The sequence below is a fragment of the Rhinolophus hipposideros genome (assembly GCF_964194185.1).
Source record: "Rhinolophus hipposideros genome assembly, chromosome: 25".
Classification (NCBI taxonomy): Eukaryota; Metazoa; Chordata; class Mammalia; order Chiroptera; family Rhinolophidae; genus Rhinolophus; species Rhinolophus hipposideros.
Window position 1 is genome coordinate 23,450,468 of NC_138071.1, and position 20,510 is coordinate 23,470,977.

General features: G+C 48.5%; 1 protein-coding gene across 1 annotated transcript in view; it reads left to right on the forward strand.

Moving 5' to 3' along the window:
* Positions 1-19,932, forward strand: part of ARHGEF5 (Rho guanine nucleotide exchange factor 5) — a 47,872-nt gene extending 27,940 nt beyond the window's left edge. The window contains exons 3-16 of the mRNA XM_081038257.1: positions 1,723-4,888; positions 5,437-5,500; positions 5,931-5,995; positions 6,180-6,433; positions 9,038-9,198; positions 9,690-9,842; positions 10,135-10,264; positions 10,529-10,603; positions 11,029-11,118; positions 12,265-12,422; positions 13,016-13,177; positions 14,624-14,694; positions 16,286-16,390; positions 17,096-19,932. Coding sequence (XP_080894383.1) covers positions 1,735-4,888; positions 5,437-5,500; positions 5,931-5,995; positions 6,180-6,433; positions 9,038-9,198; positions 9,690-9,842; positions 10,135-10,264; positions 10,529-10,603; positions 11,029-11,118; positions 12,265-12,422; positions 13,016-13,177; positions 14,624-14,694; positions 16,286-16,390; positions 17,096-17,253 — 4,800 coding nt within the window. The 5' untranslated portion in view covers positions 1,723-1,734 and the 3' untranslated portion in view covers positions 17,254-19,932. The remainder of the gene's footprint in view (positions 1-1,722; positions 4,889-5,436; positions 5,501-5,930; positions 5,996-6,179; positions 6,434-9,037; positions 9,199-9,689; positions 9,843-10,134; positions 10,265-10,528; positions 10,604-11,028; positions 11,119-12,264; positions 12,423-13,015; positions 13,178-14,623; positions 14,695-16,285; positions 16,391-17,095) is intronic.
* Positions 19,933-20,510: the final 578 nt, after the last annotated feature.

Genomic DNA, 20,510 nt, shown 5'->3' on the forward strand with positions numbered 1-20,510 from the left:
GAGATACCTCCATACTGTTTTCCATAGTGGCTGCACCAATCTGCAATCCCCCCAACAGTGCACAAGCGTTCGCTTTTCTCCACATCCGCGCCAACACTTGTTGTTTGTTGATTTATTGATGATAGCCATTTTCACTGGGGTGAGGTGGTATCTCATTGTGGTTTTTATTTGCATTTCTCTGATGGTCAGTGAGGTTGAGCATTTCTTCATATGTCTGTTTGCCAGACAGATGTAATTCTTGATCTCGTGAAGCTTACCACCTATTTCAGATAGATGATAAATCAAAATACGTAATTATATAGCTATCATTATGTAAATGCTGCAGAGGGGATGGAAAGTGAACTATTGTTGATAAGTGTGAGAAAGAGGAGTACAGTAAACTCGTTAGAGGATTGGGGAAAGTGTGAGGCGTTAAACTGAGAAACTGTAGTCTCACAAATAACAAGAAAGAGTATTCCTAATGTCAGGAGTGTCCGATACTCTCCTGTCCGATACCGCAGAGGAACCTCTGCGGTAAGTGTCCAGAGTGTCCCCTTGGGAGTTAAGAACTTGAGGATCGGAGGGGAAGTGAGCTGAATGGGGCTGTTAAAGTTGGGTGGAAGATAGGTGAGATGTAGGGATTAAGAAGACAGCAGGTATGAACCAGTCCTTTCTCAAGTTAGAAAGACGAGAAAGACGTGCGCGTGGTAAATGCTGGTGGGACGATTCTACCAGAGGTGGAGTGTGAGAGACCTCACCCACAGCTGAGATCCCTGACAAGGCAGGCCAGGGGAGGTGGTGCTCAGCGAGCAGGGACACCTCTCCCACTGTCACAGGAGAAAAGACGGAAAGAGCAAAATGCAGGTTGCTCTGAAATGCCCGCAGCTCCATTGGTTTTCAAGTACGTAAGTACTTTGCAAAGCGGGAGATGAGGTATTCTGCTAGAAGTGAGAGAAGAGGTGGGCAGCAATGAGAACAGTTCACAAGGTTGTTGGAGAGAAGGGGAGAGTAAGATAATGAGGGTCACGGTTTTATGGACCTACCTGAAACAGGTAACCACTGTGTCTGCTGAGGTTCTAATCTAATAAGTCATTCTACTTTACAACAGCTGCCTGTGTCATTGAAAACAAAATTGTTAGTTACAGGCTCTATTAGACACTGGAAAATAAGATGAGTGAAATCCAGACCCTGTGTAAAGACGATTGTACTACACGTTAGTACATCAGGCATGGGCTGTAATGGCCGGATTTATTTTAATCCCCTGTCAGCCCCTTGGGAGGAAGATTCCCCATCAGGCACTGCTTCTCTGGTCTGTGAGACCTAGGGTGTGTCACTCACAGTGCCTGGGAGTTCTGTGAGACTGAGTTACTCTTGGTGTCCAGAGAGTAGACGGGGACAAACGATATGACATAATACCATCTGGAGAGTAATGACCCCTGGGAGCGCCTGGTACTCTAACAGCGGGGCTCCCATGTAATCTGTCTCCCCCGCAAGACTGCAGGTCTGGAGGACACAGTCTTTGTCTCATTCACTACTGAAAGCCCCGCACTTAAAAGTCCATGTGTCAGTATTTATTAAATGAATTAATGTGACAGGTTTTATAGAAGCGGTTGCTTTTTTTGTTGAGTGCCTTTTGTCTCAATGCATGACAGTAGACCAGGTGTCTTACTCTTGTGCTTCCAGGTCTGCCCGTGTGACGGGTAAAAGCGCAAGAGCTGACTGAATCTTTCTCTTCCTCCTTAGGACTCAGCTCCGATGGAGGCTGAGGAGCCCCGGCATGGAGCCCCGACTGCCGTTCCTGCCATGGCGGAATGCGGTGTCATCCCTGGAGCTCTCATGAGAAGTGGCCAGACCCCCGCCGTGGGGCCTGAGGGTCACGAAGGCCAGGACCCATCCTATAAGTGTGCAGAAAGACGCCGACTCTTGGAGACCCAGCAGAGAGATTTAAGATATGTGAATGACTGTGCACCTGACAGAATGACCTCTTTCCCCAAGGATACCCCTGCAGGTGTGGACACCAACCAGGAAAACCTTGTGACTGAGGCCTGGGACACTCCAGAGCGCCAGGAGGCAGTGCCCCAGAGCCCAGCAGATGGACAGGCAAAGGCATTGGCTTCCCCAGAGCTCTGGGCCTGCCCTGTCCAGGGTGACCATCGGGACAAGATCCCAGTATCCAGTGAGTTGGGCAGCGGAGTGGAGCTGGGATTTAGACCAGAATTCGCTTCCATGATGCCGGGGACTGGACAAGCAGAAGAGAAGGAGGAAAGTTCTCCAGACGCCTCTGCTCAGACTTCGTGCTTGCCTTTCTGGGAAGAGCACCCTGCAGAGACCAACCCCCTGCAGGATTCTGAAAGTGGGACCAGCAGGCAGGGGGAGGAGCTGCAGTCTACAGGAGGGCAGGGAAGTCCAGGGAGAGGAGGGTTTGTGTGTCCCCAGGAGGCCGAGGGGTTGCAGGAGCAGGGACAAGAGGAAGTGGACTTTCCAGGGGGAGGAGCCCTGGGGGAGTCCATTTGTTCTGATGGGCTTTTAGGGGAGCAGGAGCAGGTGGGAGCACAGGTTAATAGTATGGAGGGAGAACAGAGGCAGAGACAGGAGCAGATACAAGGTGATGTAATGCCTGCAAACCCAGGAGGAAGAGACGGGCTTACTGGGGCGTTGGGAGGTCTGAATTATGAAGAGTGGGAGAGGAGGACTCAGGGCCACAAAGGTCTAGAACAGAGGGAACAAAGGAAGAGGGAGTATAGGGGGCCAGGAGAGAGGAGGGTGGACGCGCAGCACGAGGAGAAGCAAAGCTTAGTGGGGAAATCGCTGAATGGAACTAGAAGACAAGAACCTCAGGGTCCACAGGGGAAAGGGATGCCAGAGGAGGGACCAGAAAACTGGGATGGGGCCCTGCTGGGGGGCATGGGAGGAGACAGGAGCACAGGCCAGGGGGAAGAGCGTGATGGTTGTCCCACGCTGGCTCTGGTAGCCCCCGAGGTCTCTCCTCCTTGTGACTTGTTTCCAGATGCCTGTAGTGCTCTGGCCAGGATTTCTGGGACTCAGACAGAGCCGAGGGCTGAGGACCTGTCCCCCAGAGTTCTGAATCCTACCCTGGAGCCAACAGGACGGTCCCGTCAGCCCATTTCTTTGCCGAGCTCCCTTCCCACTGGGGAGTCACCTGACCACGAAACGGCTGAGGACAGCCACCTGGAGGGAGCCGAGTTGGGGAAGGAGGCAGAGTCCAGCCTGGGGACTGAGGTGGTCTCTGGCCGTACATCCGTGACTCCTCCAGGGACTCTAGACTCAGCTCCTCCCACTCCTGCTGAAGTTGCCCTCAGAACAACCATCTCATTGTCGGCCAGTGCCCCTGTTGCCATTCCCAGGAAGAAGCCCTCTCTTGCTGCATATTCTCCAGAAACCCCAGGAGCCTTTCTGTTGACTGATAAACTGTCTCCCTGTGGGACTCCCGAGACTCTGCATGGCTTCCCCTCTGCAGAAGCCACCATGGACCCGTGTGGCAGCTTGGACTGGGCCAGCCCTCAGAGCCCCCTAGCCAACTGCGCAAGGGCTGCCCAACACCTGAGGAGCAACTCCTTCCCGGGTTCTCATAGGACAGAGCTGACTCCGGACCTGGAAGGAATATCACTTTCCTTCTCACAGTCAGAGTTACCCCAGAGGCCCCCCAAACCTGCCATCTATGGCTCTGTGAATCCAAGAAGGTACAGGAAGAGCAGTAGGGACTGCAGCAGCATTCCAGAATCCCCTACTTCATTGTCCACTCTGCAGCAGGGCTCTCCAGAATTTCCCTTAATTCCAGAGAGCTCCAGCAGCCCCCGCAGCAGCCAGCTGTGGGGCTCCCCACGTAGCTCATCCTTTGCCCCAGGCTCTCCTGCCTATGGCTCTTCGCCCCCCCTTGTCTTTGTAGACGGGCAGGCCCCTGAACCTCCGCCCCCTCCAGCCCCACAGAAGAGGCATGTCTACCCCGCCATGGTGGAGCGAGACGGCCATCTCCGTGCAGTGGTCCCCACACTGAGACAGTGTAGCTATCCTCCTCAGTTGGCCCTAAGTTCAGGGCAACGTGGCCCTCCCAGAGGCTCATTTCCTGAAGTACCTGACCCCCTTGTGGCAAGGCAGTACCGACCTCTGCCCTCTACCCCGGACAACCCTCACCATCCTCAGACTTCTTCCTCCCCAAGGTTAAGGTACAACAAACCATTACCCCCAACTCCTGACTTGTCCCAGCCCCACCGTTCTCCTGTTTCTTCTAATAGTAGCCCAAGAATCTATAGGCCTCTCCCCCCTGTCCCTATCATAGACACTCTCACCGAACCACCCCCATTACCCCCCAAGTCCAGGGGGAGGGACAGGAGCATTCAGGGAGGACCCATGAATTCAGGGGCTCATGCTAAGCCAAGGCCTGTTTGTCAAGGGTGGGTGGTGTCCACTCCCCATTCTGCTGGACGTACCTCCTGGCCTCCTGCCATGGGCAGAGCAACAGACTCTTTGGCTTCCACCAGTAGGAGTAAGAGTGAAGTGCCCCCTGGCATGGCTTTCAGCAATGTGACGACCCTTCTAAGTCCCTCTTCCCCAACCACCCCCTGGACTCTGGAGCTCCAGGGGCTGCCCTCGGAACCAGGCCTCTCAGAAGAGTCTGAGGCCCGTGCTGGAGGATCTTTGAGAAGAACAGTTCAGAAAGGAGTCAATAGCCTGAGGGGTTCAGATCCAGGTGAAGTAAGGCAGCCTGAAAAACCCAGCCATCCCCATCTGGAGAAGGCGTCCAGCTGGCCCCACCGACGGGACTCTGGGAGACCGCCGGAGGGCAGCGCTGGTCAGGCTGCAGTCTCTGGTGAGGGCTCAAATAAGCACAAGGGCTGGCATCGGCAGGGCCTGCGCAGACCCTCCATCTTGCCCATGGTGGGCTCTTCAGGTGAGTAAGGAGCACAGCAGCACTGCCGTCAGACCAGGCTTTCTCTAGCTCTTACCACCTCATTCATTTTCTGTCCCCAGGGCTCCTGTGGGTCTCCCTGCTGGCTTTGCTCACCCATACATCCAACCCCAGCACAGAGGGAAGCACTTGAAAGTCTCTCTGAACTCACTGATGCTCTCCTCCTTCCCCTCAGTCACCATCTGTCACCCAACCATGGTGTTCTTCTATTGTGTATCTTTTTCCCAGGGTTGTTTCGGACTCCCCTCCCCACCACTTCCTAGTTACCAACACCTAGTTGCCCTCCTAGTAGGAGAAAGACATCCTCTACTTGTCCATCCCTCTGCTTGTGACACGAGGGATGGGTTCATATCTGACGCGAGTGTCCTCAAAGGATTCCGATTTTGGAACTTCCCTCCCTCCCTTTCCACCTGCCCCTCTATCCCCAACCCCGCCCCCGATGCCTATAGCTCCCACTCTAGGTGTTTGTTACCTTCTTTGGCTATCTCTGAATGCCCCTCTGAAACCTCAGTTGCTTCACCTATTTCCAGTTTCAGATACAAGAGGTCCAGCCCTGGAAAAATCCTCTGGCTCTTCAGACACCATTGTTTTTCGGTGAGTCACCCTCTCTCCCAAGAGACACACTTGTACTCTCTTTTCTTAGGATACTAAGATTTCCATTAGTTGACAAGTGTTCTGGGGCCCTGTCTCTTCCAGAAGTTAGGAGGGGAAGAGGCAAACACCAGGATTCCAGGGTAGGGATATCTTGGGTCTATCTGGTTTTGTCAGCTGAGTCCTAATCTCCCATCCTCTGAGGCCTTCGGCCATGAACTAAACCCCCTGTAAAAACACCTCCAACATGACATCCAAGAAAGCTCCAAGCTACCCCACAGTGGGTCAGACTACCACTTGCCTCTCCAGGGGTCTTAGCCCTGACCTCCCAGCACATCTCCCAGAGGGTAGAGACTATGTCATCTACAGTCAACTGGGGCTGCTTCGTGTGCACTGACTGCCAAGCACCCCTGGGGCCTTCTTTACTCCACAGGGAGAAAAAACCAAAGGAAGTGATGGGAGGCTTTTCAAGACGCTGCTCGAAGCTCATCAACTCCTGTGAGTACCTTGAAACAGAACTGGAGCCCTACTACCCAGGACTGGAGAGGTGCTGGCTGTCAACGGCGGGGTGGGGACACCTACAGGGAGAGCCAGAGCAATCTGGTGGCTTCTGTCTGTTTCTGGGCCTCAACTCCCCCGTCTCCCTAATTCTCTCCCTCTCCCACGCTCCTTCACCCTGTAGCTCAGCTGCTTTACCAGGAGTACAGCGACGTGGTTCTGAACAAGGAGATCCAGAGTCAGCAGCGGCTGGACAGTGTGGCCGAGGCCCCGGGGCCCGCCTCCCCCCGGCAGCCCCGGAAGAGCCCGGTCTCCTCCGAGTCTTACGTGCAGCGCCTCTCCATGGCTCCCAGTGCCTCCCTCTGGCAGGAAATCCCCGTGGTGCGAAACAGCACCATGCTGCTCTCCATGACCCACGAAGACCAAAAACTGCAAGAGGTACCAGGCAGGGCAGGGTGGGGTGTGGAGGTGGGGGGCAGTGAGGAAGGCAAGCACAGTCTTGTGTGTTCACATCCTTGTCTCCTGCTGACCCCACCGCCAAGAGCAGGCTGTCCCCACCACGTACTCGTGCATATCGGTCATCGCCCCCCCGATGGGTTTGACTTGCTTTCTGAAGGTCACCACTAAGCCCGCCTCCCCACCTCTTCATGTCATGGGCCGTTTACTGCTGCCTGTTACTGGTTCAGACTCATACAAAGGGACCATTCCAAAAGGGAGTTTGTTGGGGAGAGTGTAGAATTAATCCCATCACTGCTGCTTTTGGGTGGACTAAAATTTCCCTCTCCAACCAGGGTTTCAAGCTACACCAAAGTTTTCTTCTTCAGCCAAGGCCCATGCAGGGGCTTTCTGTTGGGTCCCTTGAAGAGTGCCCCTTGCAGCTGTCCTGTGGTCCATTGGTCTCAGAGGCTTTTGAATGACCATCAGTTTCTGCTTGGTCCTTTTTCCCAATAGCAGGACTGTAGTAGAGGCTGTTTGTCTGACATTCAGTTCTCACCAGTATGGGTTTGACATGGAGAGCTTCTCTTAGAATCAACCTGAAATATGGGTTAAACCTTTCTTCCCAGGAAGACAACATGGCACAATGGAAAGGCATTATGGAATAATATTTAGGTGTTTAGGTTCTGGAGTAAATGACCTGGATGTGAAGCCCACTTTAATATTTGCTAGCTATTGTATTCTGGCCAAATTATTGCTTTACGTAAACTTCTGTTTTCTCCTTTGTAAAACTGCATTGCAAGGAGATACTGAGAGAGAGAGAGAGAGAGAGAGAGAGAGAGAGAGAGAGAGAATAAAACACTGGGTTTGAATCCTGGCTTCATTTATTAGCTGTGTAACTTTAGCAAGTCTATAACTTCAGTTAATCTCAGTTTCCTCATCTGAAAATTGAGGATAATAAATGCCTACCTTTCAGGATTGCCATACAGTTTAAATGAAGTGACACATACTTAGCTTTTAGCACCATGCCTGGTACATAGTTTGATACATATTAGTGCCACACTCTGCCCTGTTCAGAAGTAAGAAGGAGTAAAATTGGGTCCAGAAGCTCTTATGGATTAAACCGTGCTTTTAGCACGTCAAACAGAGGCAGGTTAAATTCTAGGTTTTTTGAAGCTCAGGCTTGGGGGCCCTATTCTGACCTCAACTTTTAAAGCACATGAAGGATATTTAGAAAATCACTAATCTGCCCCATATTTATGGACCAAACAACGGGGAGATGGTATGAAGCCTAGCTCTCTTTCACCAACTGCAGCCTACTCTCAAGTCCACCAGGGCTCCTGCGCCAGCCCTGGCTCCATGCTTCAGAGAAAACAAGCCTCTGTGCTTACATACGTATTCCTCCCATAAAATAGCACTCTGGGGTCTGCAAAGTGCTAGACCTGACTCCATTTATTTGCCTGCCAAACATCTTTGTGAGGTGGGTTCACTATACCTACACAGAAAGACAAGCAAACAGAGGCTCTGAGAGGTTAAAAGAGCCACCCAAAGTCATAGAATTGGGGACTGTCAGAGCAGGGCGCCAGTGAGCCTGCACGTCCTGGTTCAGCGCTGTGTGTAGGGTCACCCCGCGTGTCACTGGTTATCCAACTCATCACCACAGCGTGTGTCTTCTTTCTCTTTTCTGTCCATCCATCTGTCTTGAAGCTGCATGCTTGGATGAAAAGCGTGAGCAGCCCTGCTAGAGGAGACAGGGCCATGTGTCATTGTGCCCCTGCTGGAACCTCCAGATGGGTTCTCAGGTGCTGGACAATTTCCATTAAAACACAATTGCACCATCTCGTTCTCAAATATCCTGCTTCCTCCCAATGCCCCTTAAGCCCCCAGATTACCTTCGTCGCCTACATTTGTTCTGCTTTCAAAGTTCTCTACCTCAGTAAGTAACTCCATCGTTCGCCCCGGTTACCAAACTCAAAATCTGAGGCATTCGCTGAGACTCTCCTGTTCTTTCCTCCCCCATTTCGAGCAAATAACCGTGTCGTTCTAAATCTCCCTCCCGAATAATTATGAAATTGGCCACCTCGCCCCATTCCCATGGCTATTCTGGCCCTCATCACTCATCTGGAATTCCTACAACAGTCCCCTAACATGAGTCTCTTGCACCTTCTAATCTTTTCTCCACACTGTGCTCAGAAATCTTTACAAAAAACAAATCTGATCAAGTCAGTTCCCTACGTAGGGCGTCCCTTTGTTTCCCCACGGGTGAGAGCCCCCACCGTTTGACGTTATTCGCGTACCTCTCCAGTCCTCATCTCTGGCTGCTGCTCTAGCTTCAGCTCCTGCCACGACGTTAGTGCATGGTTCCAAAAAAGCTTTTTTTAAGTCTCTTGGAAGCACCTTTTCCTCTTACACCTCTGGGGGCTTACACATGTCTTCCCTCTGCTTCAGGCGCTCTTTCCTCTCCCCCCCGAGATCAGGTTAGGTTCTGGGGTGACTGTGCACTATGGAAGGATCTGTGTTCTCTATCCCGAAAACATTGCACAGCGGCTAGCATACCCCAGGGATTCAGTAAATGTTTTTAATGACTCTTCCTCCTCCTCCTCCTAGGCCAAATTTGAGCTAATTGTGTCAGAGGCCTCCTATCTGCGCAGTCTAACCATAGCGGTGGATCATTTCCAACATTCACCCCAGCTCCGGGCCATCCTTTCCAACCAGGATCAGCAGTGGCTCTTCTCTCGTTTACAGGACGTGCGTGACGTCAGTACCACGTAAGAGTCCTCTTCTCCCAAGTACCACTCACTCAGCCTCACTGTAAACCTCTAGTTGTTATTTTTTCCTTCTCAGACACCCTCTCATTTCTCCCTCCATGACTCCCAGGAGGGATAGGGAGAGCAAAGAAGAGAGGGCGGTAGGTGGATGAATAAATTAATGAGAAAGCCCTCCAGGGTTGAAGTTTAGATGTACTGCGGGCATGCAGGGCATTGGAGATGAGATGTGGGAAGCATCTAAAGATTAGAAAACCAGAACAAGTAAAAAGAACACGAAGCAGAGTATTAGGACCCGAGGGTTAGATCTGGGGCAATCTAGGAATATCTTCACACAGAACTCCAGTGCATAGCCAGGGGCACAGAGGCAAGGCCAGTCAGTAGAGGTTACTTCCTGTTGAAGAGAAGATGTCACGAGCCCAGTGGATAGCAGGGATCAGCCACCTGCTCCCTTGAGGCCCACAAGTCTCACGAGACTGGTTTGAATACTGTAGGTTCCTCTCAGACCTGGAGGAGAACTTTGAGAATAACATTTTCACCTTCCAAGTGTGTGATGTCGTCCTGAATCATGCCTCCAACTTCCGCCGGGTCTACCTGCCTTACGTCACCAACCAGACCTACCAGGAACGCACTTTCCAACATCTGCTGTGAGACCTGATCCCCACTCTGTCCCCATGGGGGCCCTGCCACGACCCTGCACCCAAACCTCCAACCCCAACCCAGTGTGCTGTCGCCAGAGCACGGATTCTTGTGCCCGCTCTAGGATCTCAAGCTCCAGCCCACCTTCCAGATCAGATGGCCTCAGCATCACATCTGGGCCCCCTGTGGGATTCCACTTGATCCCACAGACTGTCCACAGAATGTCCGCTCCCCATGCCTTCCCTGTGTCCCCCAGTCCTCCCCACATCCCTCCTTACCCGAGGCTCGCTGCCCACACAGGAACACCAACAGCAGTTTCCGAGAGGTCTTGGAGAAGCTGGAGAGCCACCCCATCTGCCAACGCCTTTCCCTCAAATCCTTTCTGATTCTGCCCTTCCAGCGCATCACCCGTCTCAAACTGCTGCTCCAGGTATGGCAATCCCACCTTGGTCCTCTCCCCTCAACTCAAGTGGGGATCTCAGGGAGCCCCAAGGCAAAGGCGGTTTGTTCTTCTGCCCCTCTCCCACTCCTGCAGATGACGTGAGCGTCTTCCCACTGCCCACACCCTTCTTTCTCAGGGTGACTTGCTGCTCCAACTTTGTTCCTGACCTTCTTCGTTAGCTCATTCCCAGTCACCTCTTCCTTTTTCCCATCCCTTCTTTCATCTGGCTCCTGTCTATTGTTTGTTCTATAGAACATTCTGAAGAGAACCCAGCCTGGCTCTGCAGAAGAAGCAGAGGCTACGAAGGCCCACCACGCCCTGGAGGAGGTAGGCACCCGCCATCCCACCCTGAGCCCCACAGAGAGCTCTTCCTCTGTGTAGGCCCCTGGCGTCAGACAGCACAGGGTCCTGCTGATGGGATCGCTCAGCCACGTCCCAGTGTCCACCAGCTCCCCATATACACCCCATGGCCGCCGCCCCCACACCAAGGACACTGCACACCAAGGGACTGAGCTCTCTCTCTCACATTCCCCAGATTAAATCTCACTTTCACTCGGCCCAAGAATATTCTATCAGGTCATACGTAGTGTACCCGAATGCTGGAACTTCAGTTTGTTACTGCCTTCATGCAATTCATGCCTTGTAGAAAAGACCGAGGCTGCCACACCGATGTCCAGGTCTCCTGCAGGGGCCTCGAAGGTGAACGCTCTAACCCTGCGCTCTTCCTCTTCCCTCTCCCTGCTCATGCCCAGCTGATCCGAGACTGCAATAACAACGTCCAGAGGATGCGCCGGACAGAGGAGCTGATCTACTTGAGCCAGAAGATTGAGTTTGAGTGCAAAGTGAGTTACTCCCCAGGATGTCCCACGAGTCCCCTTCTAACACTCAACCACCTCACTCCCGCTGTGCCAGCCTCCGTCCTCATTTCTACACACCTGCTGCTCTGTCCTATTTCTGGGATGCCCACTGTGCCAGCCTGCATCCTCATTTCTACACACCTGCTGCTCTGTCCTATTTCTGGGATGCCCAGATGCCTACTTCATTCATTCTCCAGGTCCACTGTTCAGTGAGCAAGGGCAGAGGTAGAACTGTGTGTGTCATCGTGTATTAGCTTTGGTGGAAAAGTAGGAGGGTAGAAATCGATATGCATTGGCTGGTGCAGGCATAAAGCAACTCTAGAGGATAGATAAGAAATAAAGGGCGGTGGTTACCGGATGGGGAGTATGGGGCGGATGAGAGACAACTTACCAATGTAGGCCTTTATAAAGATACATATTTTGCTTCTTGAACCATTCAATGTTTTATCAAGTCTGCATCTAGTCTAACCAAAGCCATGTAAAATGGAATCTAAATATAGGACCAAAATCTCCCATCAAAATGCAAATCAAGAATAAACATTCCACATTGAAATTCCAACTCAGAACAGATAGCGTCCTTATCTCCCTGGCAGAGAGGGAACATCCCTTATTCACAAATTGATCATAGTTCAGTACCTTTATCTTTACCTAAATTCCAGCTCCAAGCAGACCCTCCCCTGCTCTCCTCATCTCATTCCCAGGGATGGCTCTATCTGCTCCTCTCAAGTCTCTGGTTACCAGCAAGGAAAGAACATGTCAGAACTGCGCAAATCTTTTCACTTCTAAGAAACACATCATGCTGTTTCCTGCCTTGTTCCTTCAAATGCCCTACTTGGGCTCGTCCGTCTCTTTTTCCGTCAGGCTTCCAGGGCTCAGCTTTCTCATATAGTTACTTTACTGGTCGGACCATAAGCTCCTTCTGTTTGCCTGAGTTATGAACATGGGAGCTACACAAGAGTAGACGGTAGTAGGTAGAGGCTCAGAGAGAAACAGAGTCTAGTGGATGAGTTATGCGCCAGAGGGAGATGTGAACGAGATGATTGGCAAGGAGGATGGGACTGAGAGCAAGCCTCGCACTTGTCCTGTGTGACACAGCTGTGGCACTGTCTTCTATCTCCCCCTACCCCGTAGATATTCCCGCTCATTTCACAATCACGCTGGCTGGTGAAGAGTGGAGAGCTGACAGCCCTGGAGTTCAGTGTCTCCCCAGCGCTGCGAAGGAAACTGAACACGCGTCCAGTCCACCTGCATCTCTTCAATGACTGTCTGCTGCTGTCTCGGCCCCGAGAGTCAGTGACTGGAATGGGAGGCCAGAGCACAAGAGGGAAATGGGATGAGGCAAGAGGGAAGGACGAAAAGGGACAGAGAGGGGTCGCGTTCCTAGAGGAACACTTCTCAGTAGCTCAACCCATAGAGCACAGGTCATGGCCTAGATGAGAAAAAGAAAGATCCAAAGCAAAATATTATGTCACAAGATCATATGGCAAGACTGTACCATGTTCCAGACACAGAGAAAAATGCAGCAAATTACTTTATCACATTCTCAATCGGTCTATTTGTGGTTTCCTTGGGCTAGGCTCAGCCTACTGCCCAGAGATACTCAGCCAATTCCAGATTCTAACTCTCGGTCCTAAAGGCCTTAGAAAATGTTTATTGGTTCTGTCTCTTCAACTCTTTAAAGTGGTGAAGTAACCATGGCACTAGATGTCACTGGGTGACAAATCCCTGGGAACTCTTACCATCTTGAGAGCAAGTTAGCACCGTCTTATGTTTTTTATGAGAACGTGCAGATGCTAAAGACAGGGATTTTGGGTCCAAAGGTATGAGGGTGGATGAAGCACGGCAACTCCGGGGGCAGGTTGAAAAGCCTTGTCTTTTGCAGGGGTAGCCGGTTCCTGGTCTTTGACCATGCTCCCTTCTCCTCCATCCGGGGGGAAAAGTGTGAAATGAAGCTCCATGGACCTCACAAAAACCTCTTCCGGCTCTTCCTGCTACACAACACACAAGGCACCCAGGCCGAGTTCCTGTTCCGCACGGAAACTCAGTGAGATGGGGCTGGGAAGAGGAGTTGTGGGGAGGGAGGAGAGACAGCCTGGGAAGGAAGTGGTACCAAGGCAGAAAATGTGATCAGAACACAGCCGCAGCACCATTGTCCATTGTGGACCGAGGAGCACCCATAGAGAAAGCCACACTCCTGGAGCTAGTAGAACTACAGGAGAGCGGGTGGAGAGGGGGTCAAGTTGTTACCAAGGCTTAGTGTTTATTTTATACCCTTTAGTCAAGTAGGACAAAGTCTGTGAGATATGAGAAGGAGATGGGCCGGTATGGCGTAAAAAATTGGAGTACTGACATCCACGAGAGAATGTCCGTGTGTACAGCCAGAAACTCCTCATTACCCAAGGCTGGGGGGCACATCTGTGCCTAAGACAAGTGCTGGGGTGCCTTTGGCTTTTCTTGTTCCCACCTTCCGACCCCGTCTTCTGTTGAGCAGAAGTCTGTAGTGTTGAGAACTTTGATTTGCTCATCTTTTAAATGATAACAATAATAGTAATAATAAAAAAACATTTACACATATATACATTTGGAAAGTATTAAAAAAATAATACCTACAAAATCTGATACACCGTGTCATAGTAATGAGCAGCTACAAGACTGGACCCTGTATTGATGTTATAAAAGATATATGAGGTCTTTTAAAAAAGGTTTCACATGGTATCTAATAGTCTGAGGATGCTTGTGTTGTAGCTGCTTTTCAGTTTTATGCCTTGGAAGACACTTCAGGGTGGAATCACTAATGCCTGTCTTCACTTATGGAACAAAGGGGGTGGTATACAAAATATCACCTAAAGCAAGTAATCAGAAGGAGCCTCATGGCCTTTGTTCAATGCTTTAGGCAGCATCTTCCTGGACCAGTAGGAGTGTCTGCTCTCAGTTTGTCACATGTGTTTGGAAGCAGAGGCTAAGATAACGCAAAACCTTCAGATAATTACAAAATTAGGTTTGGATTATATTACATGACAGAAAATTAGAATTATCTCCCTGATATAATTATGATTACAGAATAATTTTCATCTCTGAGATATTTGATGGGAGGGAGGTGGGCAGAGGAGTGCCAAGAATTGTGCAAAGTGATTGAGGGAATCTAAACTGAGATGAACATTCTGCTTAGTACAGTTCCCGAAATGGAAAATCTACCTGCTTATAATTGGCAGTTGACTTTATGCCACCACTTGAAAGATATGAGATGCCACTAACAGGATAAGCCTGGAAAGAGGAGGGGAAAAATAAAGGGTGACAAGACACATTACCATGTAGTTCAAGATCCTGTCATATTTCTAACCAAGCAGAGTTTTGTCCTCATTGCCATTGAACTAGACAGGTCTTTCCCACAGCCATGTTCCCTTCCCTTCTGCCCCTTCTCCTACACCCCCAAAGCTGTTGTTGAAGCTTTGTTTGTTGTTGTTGAAGTGACCCTGCTTTGTTTCCTCAGAAGTGAAAAGCTTCGATGGATCTCAGCCTTGGCCATGCCAAGAGAGGAGTTGGACCTTCTGGAATGTCGTGGTAAGTGATGGTCTAGGAGGAGGAGAAAACGGCCGGGTTAGAGGGCTGGGTGGTAATTCTGGAAGGTTTCTGTTTCATGCTTTTGTCCAGAATTTCGGGGTGGAAGACTGCCAACTGGAGCTTAAACACCTGAGTTGCTGCTTAAAACTTCCCATCACCATGGTAGTGCCTTCGCTCTCACCATGTATTCCCTACCTTGGGCAATAGTTTGCTTTTTTAAAAATATTTGTCCCCTTACGTGTATCCTGCTATTGTTATGCCTAGATTTTACCTATTTGAAGTTCTGGGGAAAATGGGAGGAAGTAGAACTGGAGTAAGAGTCACAGAGGATAGCAACACAGTGGATTTGTCGTAAGCACATGCCCTCCTGTAGGACGACTGGAGACCACTGCCTTCACCCCTCACTCTACCCAGGTCCCCATGGGTACCCAAGCAGTCACACGCACATTAGGAATTGTGTACATCCGTGCTCCTTATCTTAGGATTTGTGGGTTTCCTCCAAGCCCCGCAGTTGTCCTCCAGCAAGGATTCCCTACTTTGTGTCCAGAAAGGAACTGAATTCCAAGGAAGACTGAGTCTTTAGTGACTCAAAAGAACAAACAAATACCAGGAAGCTTGGAAAAGGAAGTAGGAGAGCCAGGCTATAAACTATGTTCTGTTAACCCTCTCACTGTGTGATCCATCTGCTGGGCTTCTGTTCCCCAGGGTTGGGAAGGAAGCAAAATAATTCTCCCTCTACCCTCCTCCCTCCGCTGACCTTGTGAATGGCAGATGACGATGAGCTTTCAAAAAAGAAGTGCAGGTGATAAAGGAGTGTTGTTCTCTTTGTTTCCTGAGGAACCCAGTACAGTGTGGTAATGGGGAAAGAGCAATAAACCCATGTAAGATGGAATGCTTATGGGTCAGGAGTACTCAGAGGCTTGTTAATCTTGAGCTTCAAAACTGGGAATTTCTCCTGATTCATAAAAATATAGAAACATAAGACATCCAGAATTTCCTCAAGAATCTGCTTGACCAACCCAGTCATTTGCAAAGGAGGAAACTGAAGCTAAAGGGGATTAAGTGCCTTCTTAGGTCATACTTGGAACCCCACGGTTAAGTCTCCTTTAGTCCCACATCTGGTACCGTGAAGAACATGAAGAGTGAGTCACAGATTCAGGTTTCACAATCTAGTTGGTGAGCCAGAACACATACACGACACAGTTAGATAAGGGATCCAGGGTTTGGCCTAGACAGTCAGTTTTACAGGAATTCAGAATCCACTGAGGACTGTAGAGGCAGAGAAGGCTTCCGACGGAAGAAGGGTCTCCAGGATTTGTAATGATGAATCACTAAAGGTGATCACAGAATATTTCTCAATTCAGCTTCCCCGGAGAAATAGAAATTTTGATTTATTTCAACTCTGTTATTTCTATTTCCTTATCAATCATTTTGTTCCCTGAGAGAAGATGAAGACTTTTCCAGTTGTCTCTTCAAAAGCCCAAACTTTCTCTATCCCACGTCTTCCCAGCTTCCTCCTGCAATTCCTTCTCCAAGTTCCAGTCACTTGCCTTTCCTAACCTCTCTTCACGCTCTCTCTTCTCTTCCAAAGATTCCCCACAAGTACAGTGCCTCCGAGCCTACAAACCCCGAGAGAATGACGAGTTGGCTCTGGAGAAGGCAGATGTGGTGATGGTGACCCAACAAAGCAGCGATGGTAAGAGGGGGACTCTACGGAGACCAGGCAGGGCATTAGAGACGGGACACTAGAGGAGGAGGTATTGGTTTCCTGGGGCTGCAGTAACAAAGCACCACAAATTGAGTGGCTTAACACAATAGAAATTCATTCTCTCATAGTGTTGGAGACCAGAAGTCCAAAATCAAAGAGTTGGCAGGTCCCTGCTCTCTCTAAAGCCTCTAGTAGAGGAGGCTTCATTGCCTCTTCCAGCTTCTGGTGACCTCAGGTGTGATGTGGCTTGTGGAAGCACAATCTCTACCTCTGTCTTCCTTCTGTGTTTGTGTGTGTGTCCAGATTTCCCTCTTTTTATAAGGATACCATTTATATTGGATTAATGGCCCACTTTATTCAAGTGACCTCATCTTAAGTTGACTAATTACATCTGCAACAACCCTATTCCCAAATAAAGTCATATTCTGAGGTACTTCAGGTTACCACTCCATATATTTGGGGGGAACACAATTCAACACATAACAGTGGAGATCGTTCAGGAGTAGGCAGCTATAGACTTTTCTAGACCTAAAGCTCCCAGGGTTGGCTGGGAGGCTTTATCTAATAAATACCGAGGGCTCTCCAGTCCATTCAACCTTATGGCTCAGAAAAGTTTCTGGGAAGGAGATCCAGGGGAAATTATTGTGCGTGTTTTCCAGGTCATTCTTATTCCTACCCACCCTGTACCCATAGGCTGGCTGGAGGGCGTGAGACTCTCAGATGGCGAACGAGGCTGGTTCCCTGTACAACAGGTGGAGTTCATTTCCAACCCAGACGTTCGTGCCCGGAACCTGAAGGAAGCCCAGCGAGTCAAGACTGCCAAACTACAGCTGGTGGAACAGCAGACCTAGCTTTTCTCTGGGAGGAATCTCCTGAGCTTAAGGACAAGAGGTCCTTGGAGAGGGCTGGCCCCACAACCATGCAACAGAGGCCTTTTGTGAACCGAGAACTAGACCTTCTGAGAACTCAAGGACAAAATCCCATTGCTCATCCCAGCCCTCCTTTTTGTGTTTGTGCTTGGTCGGGGATTTTGAGGGACTTTGCACTGGACTCTGGAAACCTTTTCTCACAGGAAAAAAGACCAACGGCGCCTATGCCAAGGAACCTGACGCATACAACCATACAGTACTTACATTCTCTGCTTCCTGAGCGCAGAGTCCGAGCTGACCAGAGTTTCCCTCGTGGCCATATGTTAAACAGAATCTCACCTCAGTTCACTGAAGGAGACGTTTAAGGGGGATTAATATTATAACTCAGATGGGAGGGTGACCTCTAAGGTAGCTTCCAACCCTAAAGATTTTCCCATAATTATTGGTATGAGGTCAGTGCATGTATCTCTGGGATCTATTAGTGGCAATGTGAGGGTAATACTCTCTCACTCTAATAAACTTGGCACTTCTCTGAGTGTTTTCTCCTCAAACTCTTGAGCACTGAGCAAAGTTCAGCACGTGGACTTCCATGAGGCTTCCAGGCTATTTGATTCGGGTGTCATGAAGGTCCAAGATGGCAGCTAGGTTATGGTGGCTGTGGACGTTTGCTTTATGATTCCCAAGACTTTGGGCAGTTTCTCTGTGATGGCATCAGAGGTTGTATAAGAAATTAGAAGGATTGATGGGTGATGAAAATCCCATTCAAACTTTCTTTTTCACTGAACTCATAAGGTATAGGCTGCTTTGGGTGGATTTGGAAATCCTACTCACACCCTTCCTAGTTTTATGTTTTCACTTGGATTATTGTGGACGTATCTTCCCAGCTGTTTCATCCTCTTTGTGACAAGCAATACAGTGCTATGGAAAGAGTCCTAGGACCCAAGTCAAGAGACATACTACGCTCCGGTTGCCACATTGTCGTGATTCAGCCTGTCTATGTCTCAGTTACCTTAAATGTAAAGTGCACGATTGGACCAAACGACCTCCAAAGTCCTATCCAACTCTACAGTCAATCCCCCGTCAGATCTCCTTTCTTAGTAGAAGAGCATCACCGTACATTTTTTTCTCAGAGCCCTCATACAGCAACAGTACAGCCATCTTTTAAGCCGGGTCATTATGGTCCTTCCCTGGGATGTTCTACTCTTCTGTTTTAGCTTTAGGAGGGCTCAAAGGTAAAATTGCATTGTAGCTTTCTACAAAGGTAAGAATTACACTGCAAACTTTGTCCTATACCCAGTTTATGATGATATGACATGATAGTATCACTTTTGCTAACACATTTTGTTTTCATCCATCCTAAAATGTAAGTTACCTTGCTTAATTTTCAGAAAAGTTATCACTATTGTAATTAAGATGGGGCTAATATTAATTTATCCTAAATAGGTTGACATTACTAGACAATCTAAAATGGGATGGTTTTAGAAAAGTTCGATGGAGGTTTTTCACTATTTTCATAAAGCCAGCTTTTTATTATTAATATATGATATATTAATATGTGTAGATTATTTGTAAACTAACAACTGGTTTTTCTTAACAGCAACAATAATTATAATCCAAATTATTTGTTCAAACCAGTATTTAATTACCGACCATGTAGCTCAATCAGAGCCATATCCAACTTTATATTTTCCCAAAAATATCAGGCAAATTTTCTCAGAGAGGTAAAGTATCCACTTCTGAATGACACATCTGCAAATAATTTTTTTAGCTGAATGACTGCTTCTTTGCTTGAAGTTGCTAAGGCTTTCTGTGCACCTTTGAAGCTGACTTCTATCAGACTAAAACTGTCTTCAGATTTTTATTGTGTATTTGTTTATTTGGGTTATTCTCACCTAATCTGGGAAATTAAAAGACAATTGGCTTCTACCTGTTTTTAGGTCCTTGGTTTTAAAGACAAAAAACAAAGAAAACTTAGATATGAATAGTCTCTCCTCAGCTGAATTACTGAATTTCCCATACTGGGTTTTCAGAAAATTGGGTACAGTTTCACTCATTGTCTCTTCCTTCTGCAGATTTCCAGAATTTGATTCAATTTATAATTTAATCCTGATTGGCATCATTGCCTTAGAAGCACAGCAATTTCTTATGAGAGATTGTGATAATAACCATTAGCCAATACTTTTTGGACAGAACCGTGTTTGAGGCATTTACAAATAGACAGGATTTTGTTGGTTTTAAAGCAAAACCATGCATGGGGTAGTGTCTTCAGGAGACTTCAACACCGGTCCTATTTATTAGCCCCTTTTTCGAAATGTAACACGCTTGGAGCTGAAAATCACATCGATATATGCTGAACTATTTCCTCTGTGCGCTCAACCACATTTAATTTCTATCACTTTTATCTACTCAGCTTAGGAAACTGTTCTTTAAAGTTTATTTTCACCATCAACTGTTCACTTAGGGTTAACTATGATCTTGCAATTTTTTGTGTGCATGACTTGCTCTGTTGCAATCATTTAAAAATGATTTTAATAAGCTCAGCCTACATGTTAGTATCCGGAAGGCTCACAGTTTGAGGTGTGTTTATTTCCCCTATTTTCATTTTGCATCTCTTAAACGCCTGTATCCATGATACAAGATAAAATGCATTTTGGTTTTATGAAGACTGTTTTTTTTTTTTTTAAACTGGCCTTTGACATAGAAGTCGTTTAAAAGTCTTTGAAAATCTAAAGAAATTAAATTCACTGCCCCCTTCTTTCACACACATATTTATTGCCCTGACATAAACCCGATTTCCTTCTGCACCCCCTGTTGCTCTACCCCTAATAGTCTGTGCTTTTAATGAGAGCAAATTAGAAATCCAGTGTTGCGGATTTCCAGTGGCCCTTATTGACACAACTGTTCCACATCTCCCAACACACATCACTGCGCCTTGTTCGTGTTTGTACATGGTTTTCAATCCTCTACATAAATACCATGGTGGTGGTGACTTGGCTCTGTCACTGGCATAGTTCAGTGACTCAGGAGCCACAATTGCTGTAAACATGCCTGGGGAGATGCCTGCTGTTTAATGTAAACTTATAGCTCTGAAATCGGGTGCAGAAGGGCCAAAGGTTACAAGTAAACAATCTAAAGAGAAACCGATGCCAAACTCAGTCATGATTCAACTGTTCTGAGCACATTCTCTATACTAAATAGTTTTTGACCCACTTCTTCCCACCCGCGCATTTTATGTGACA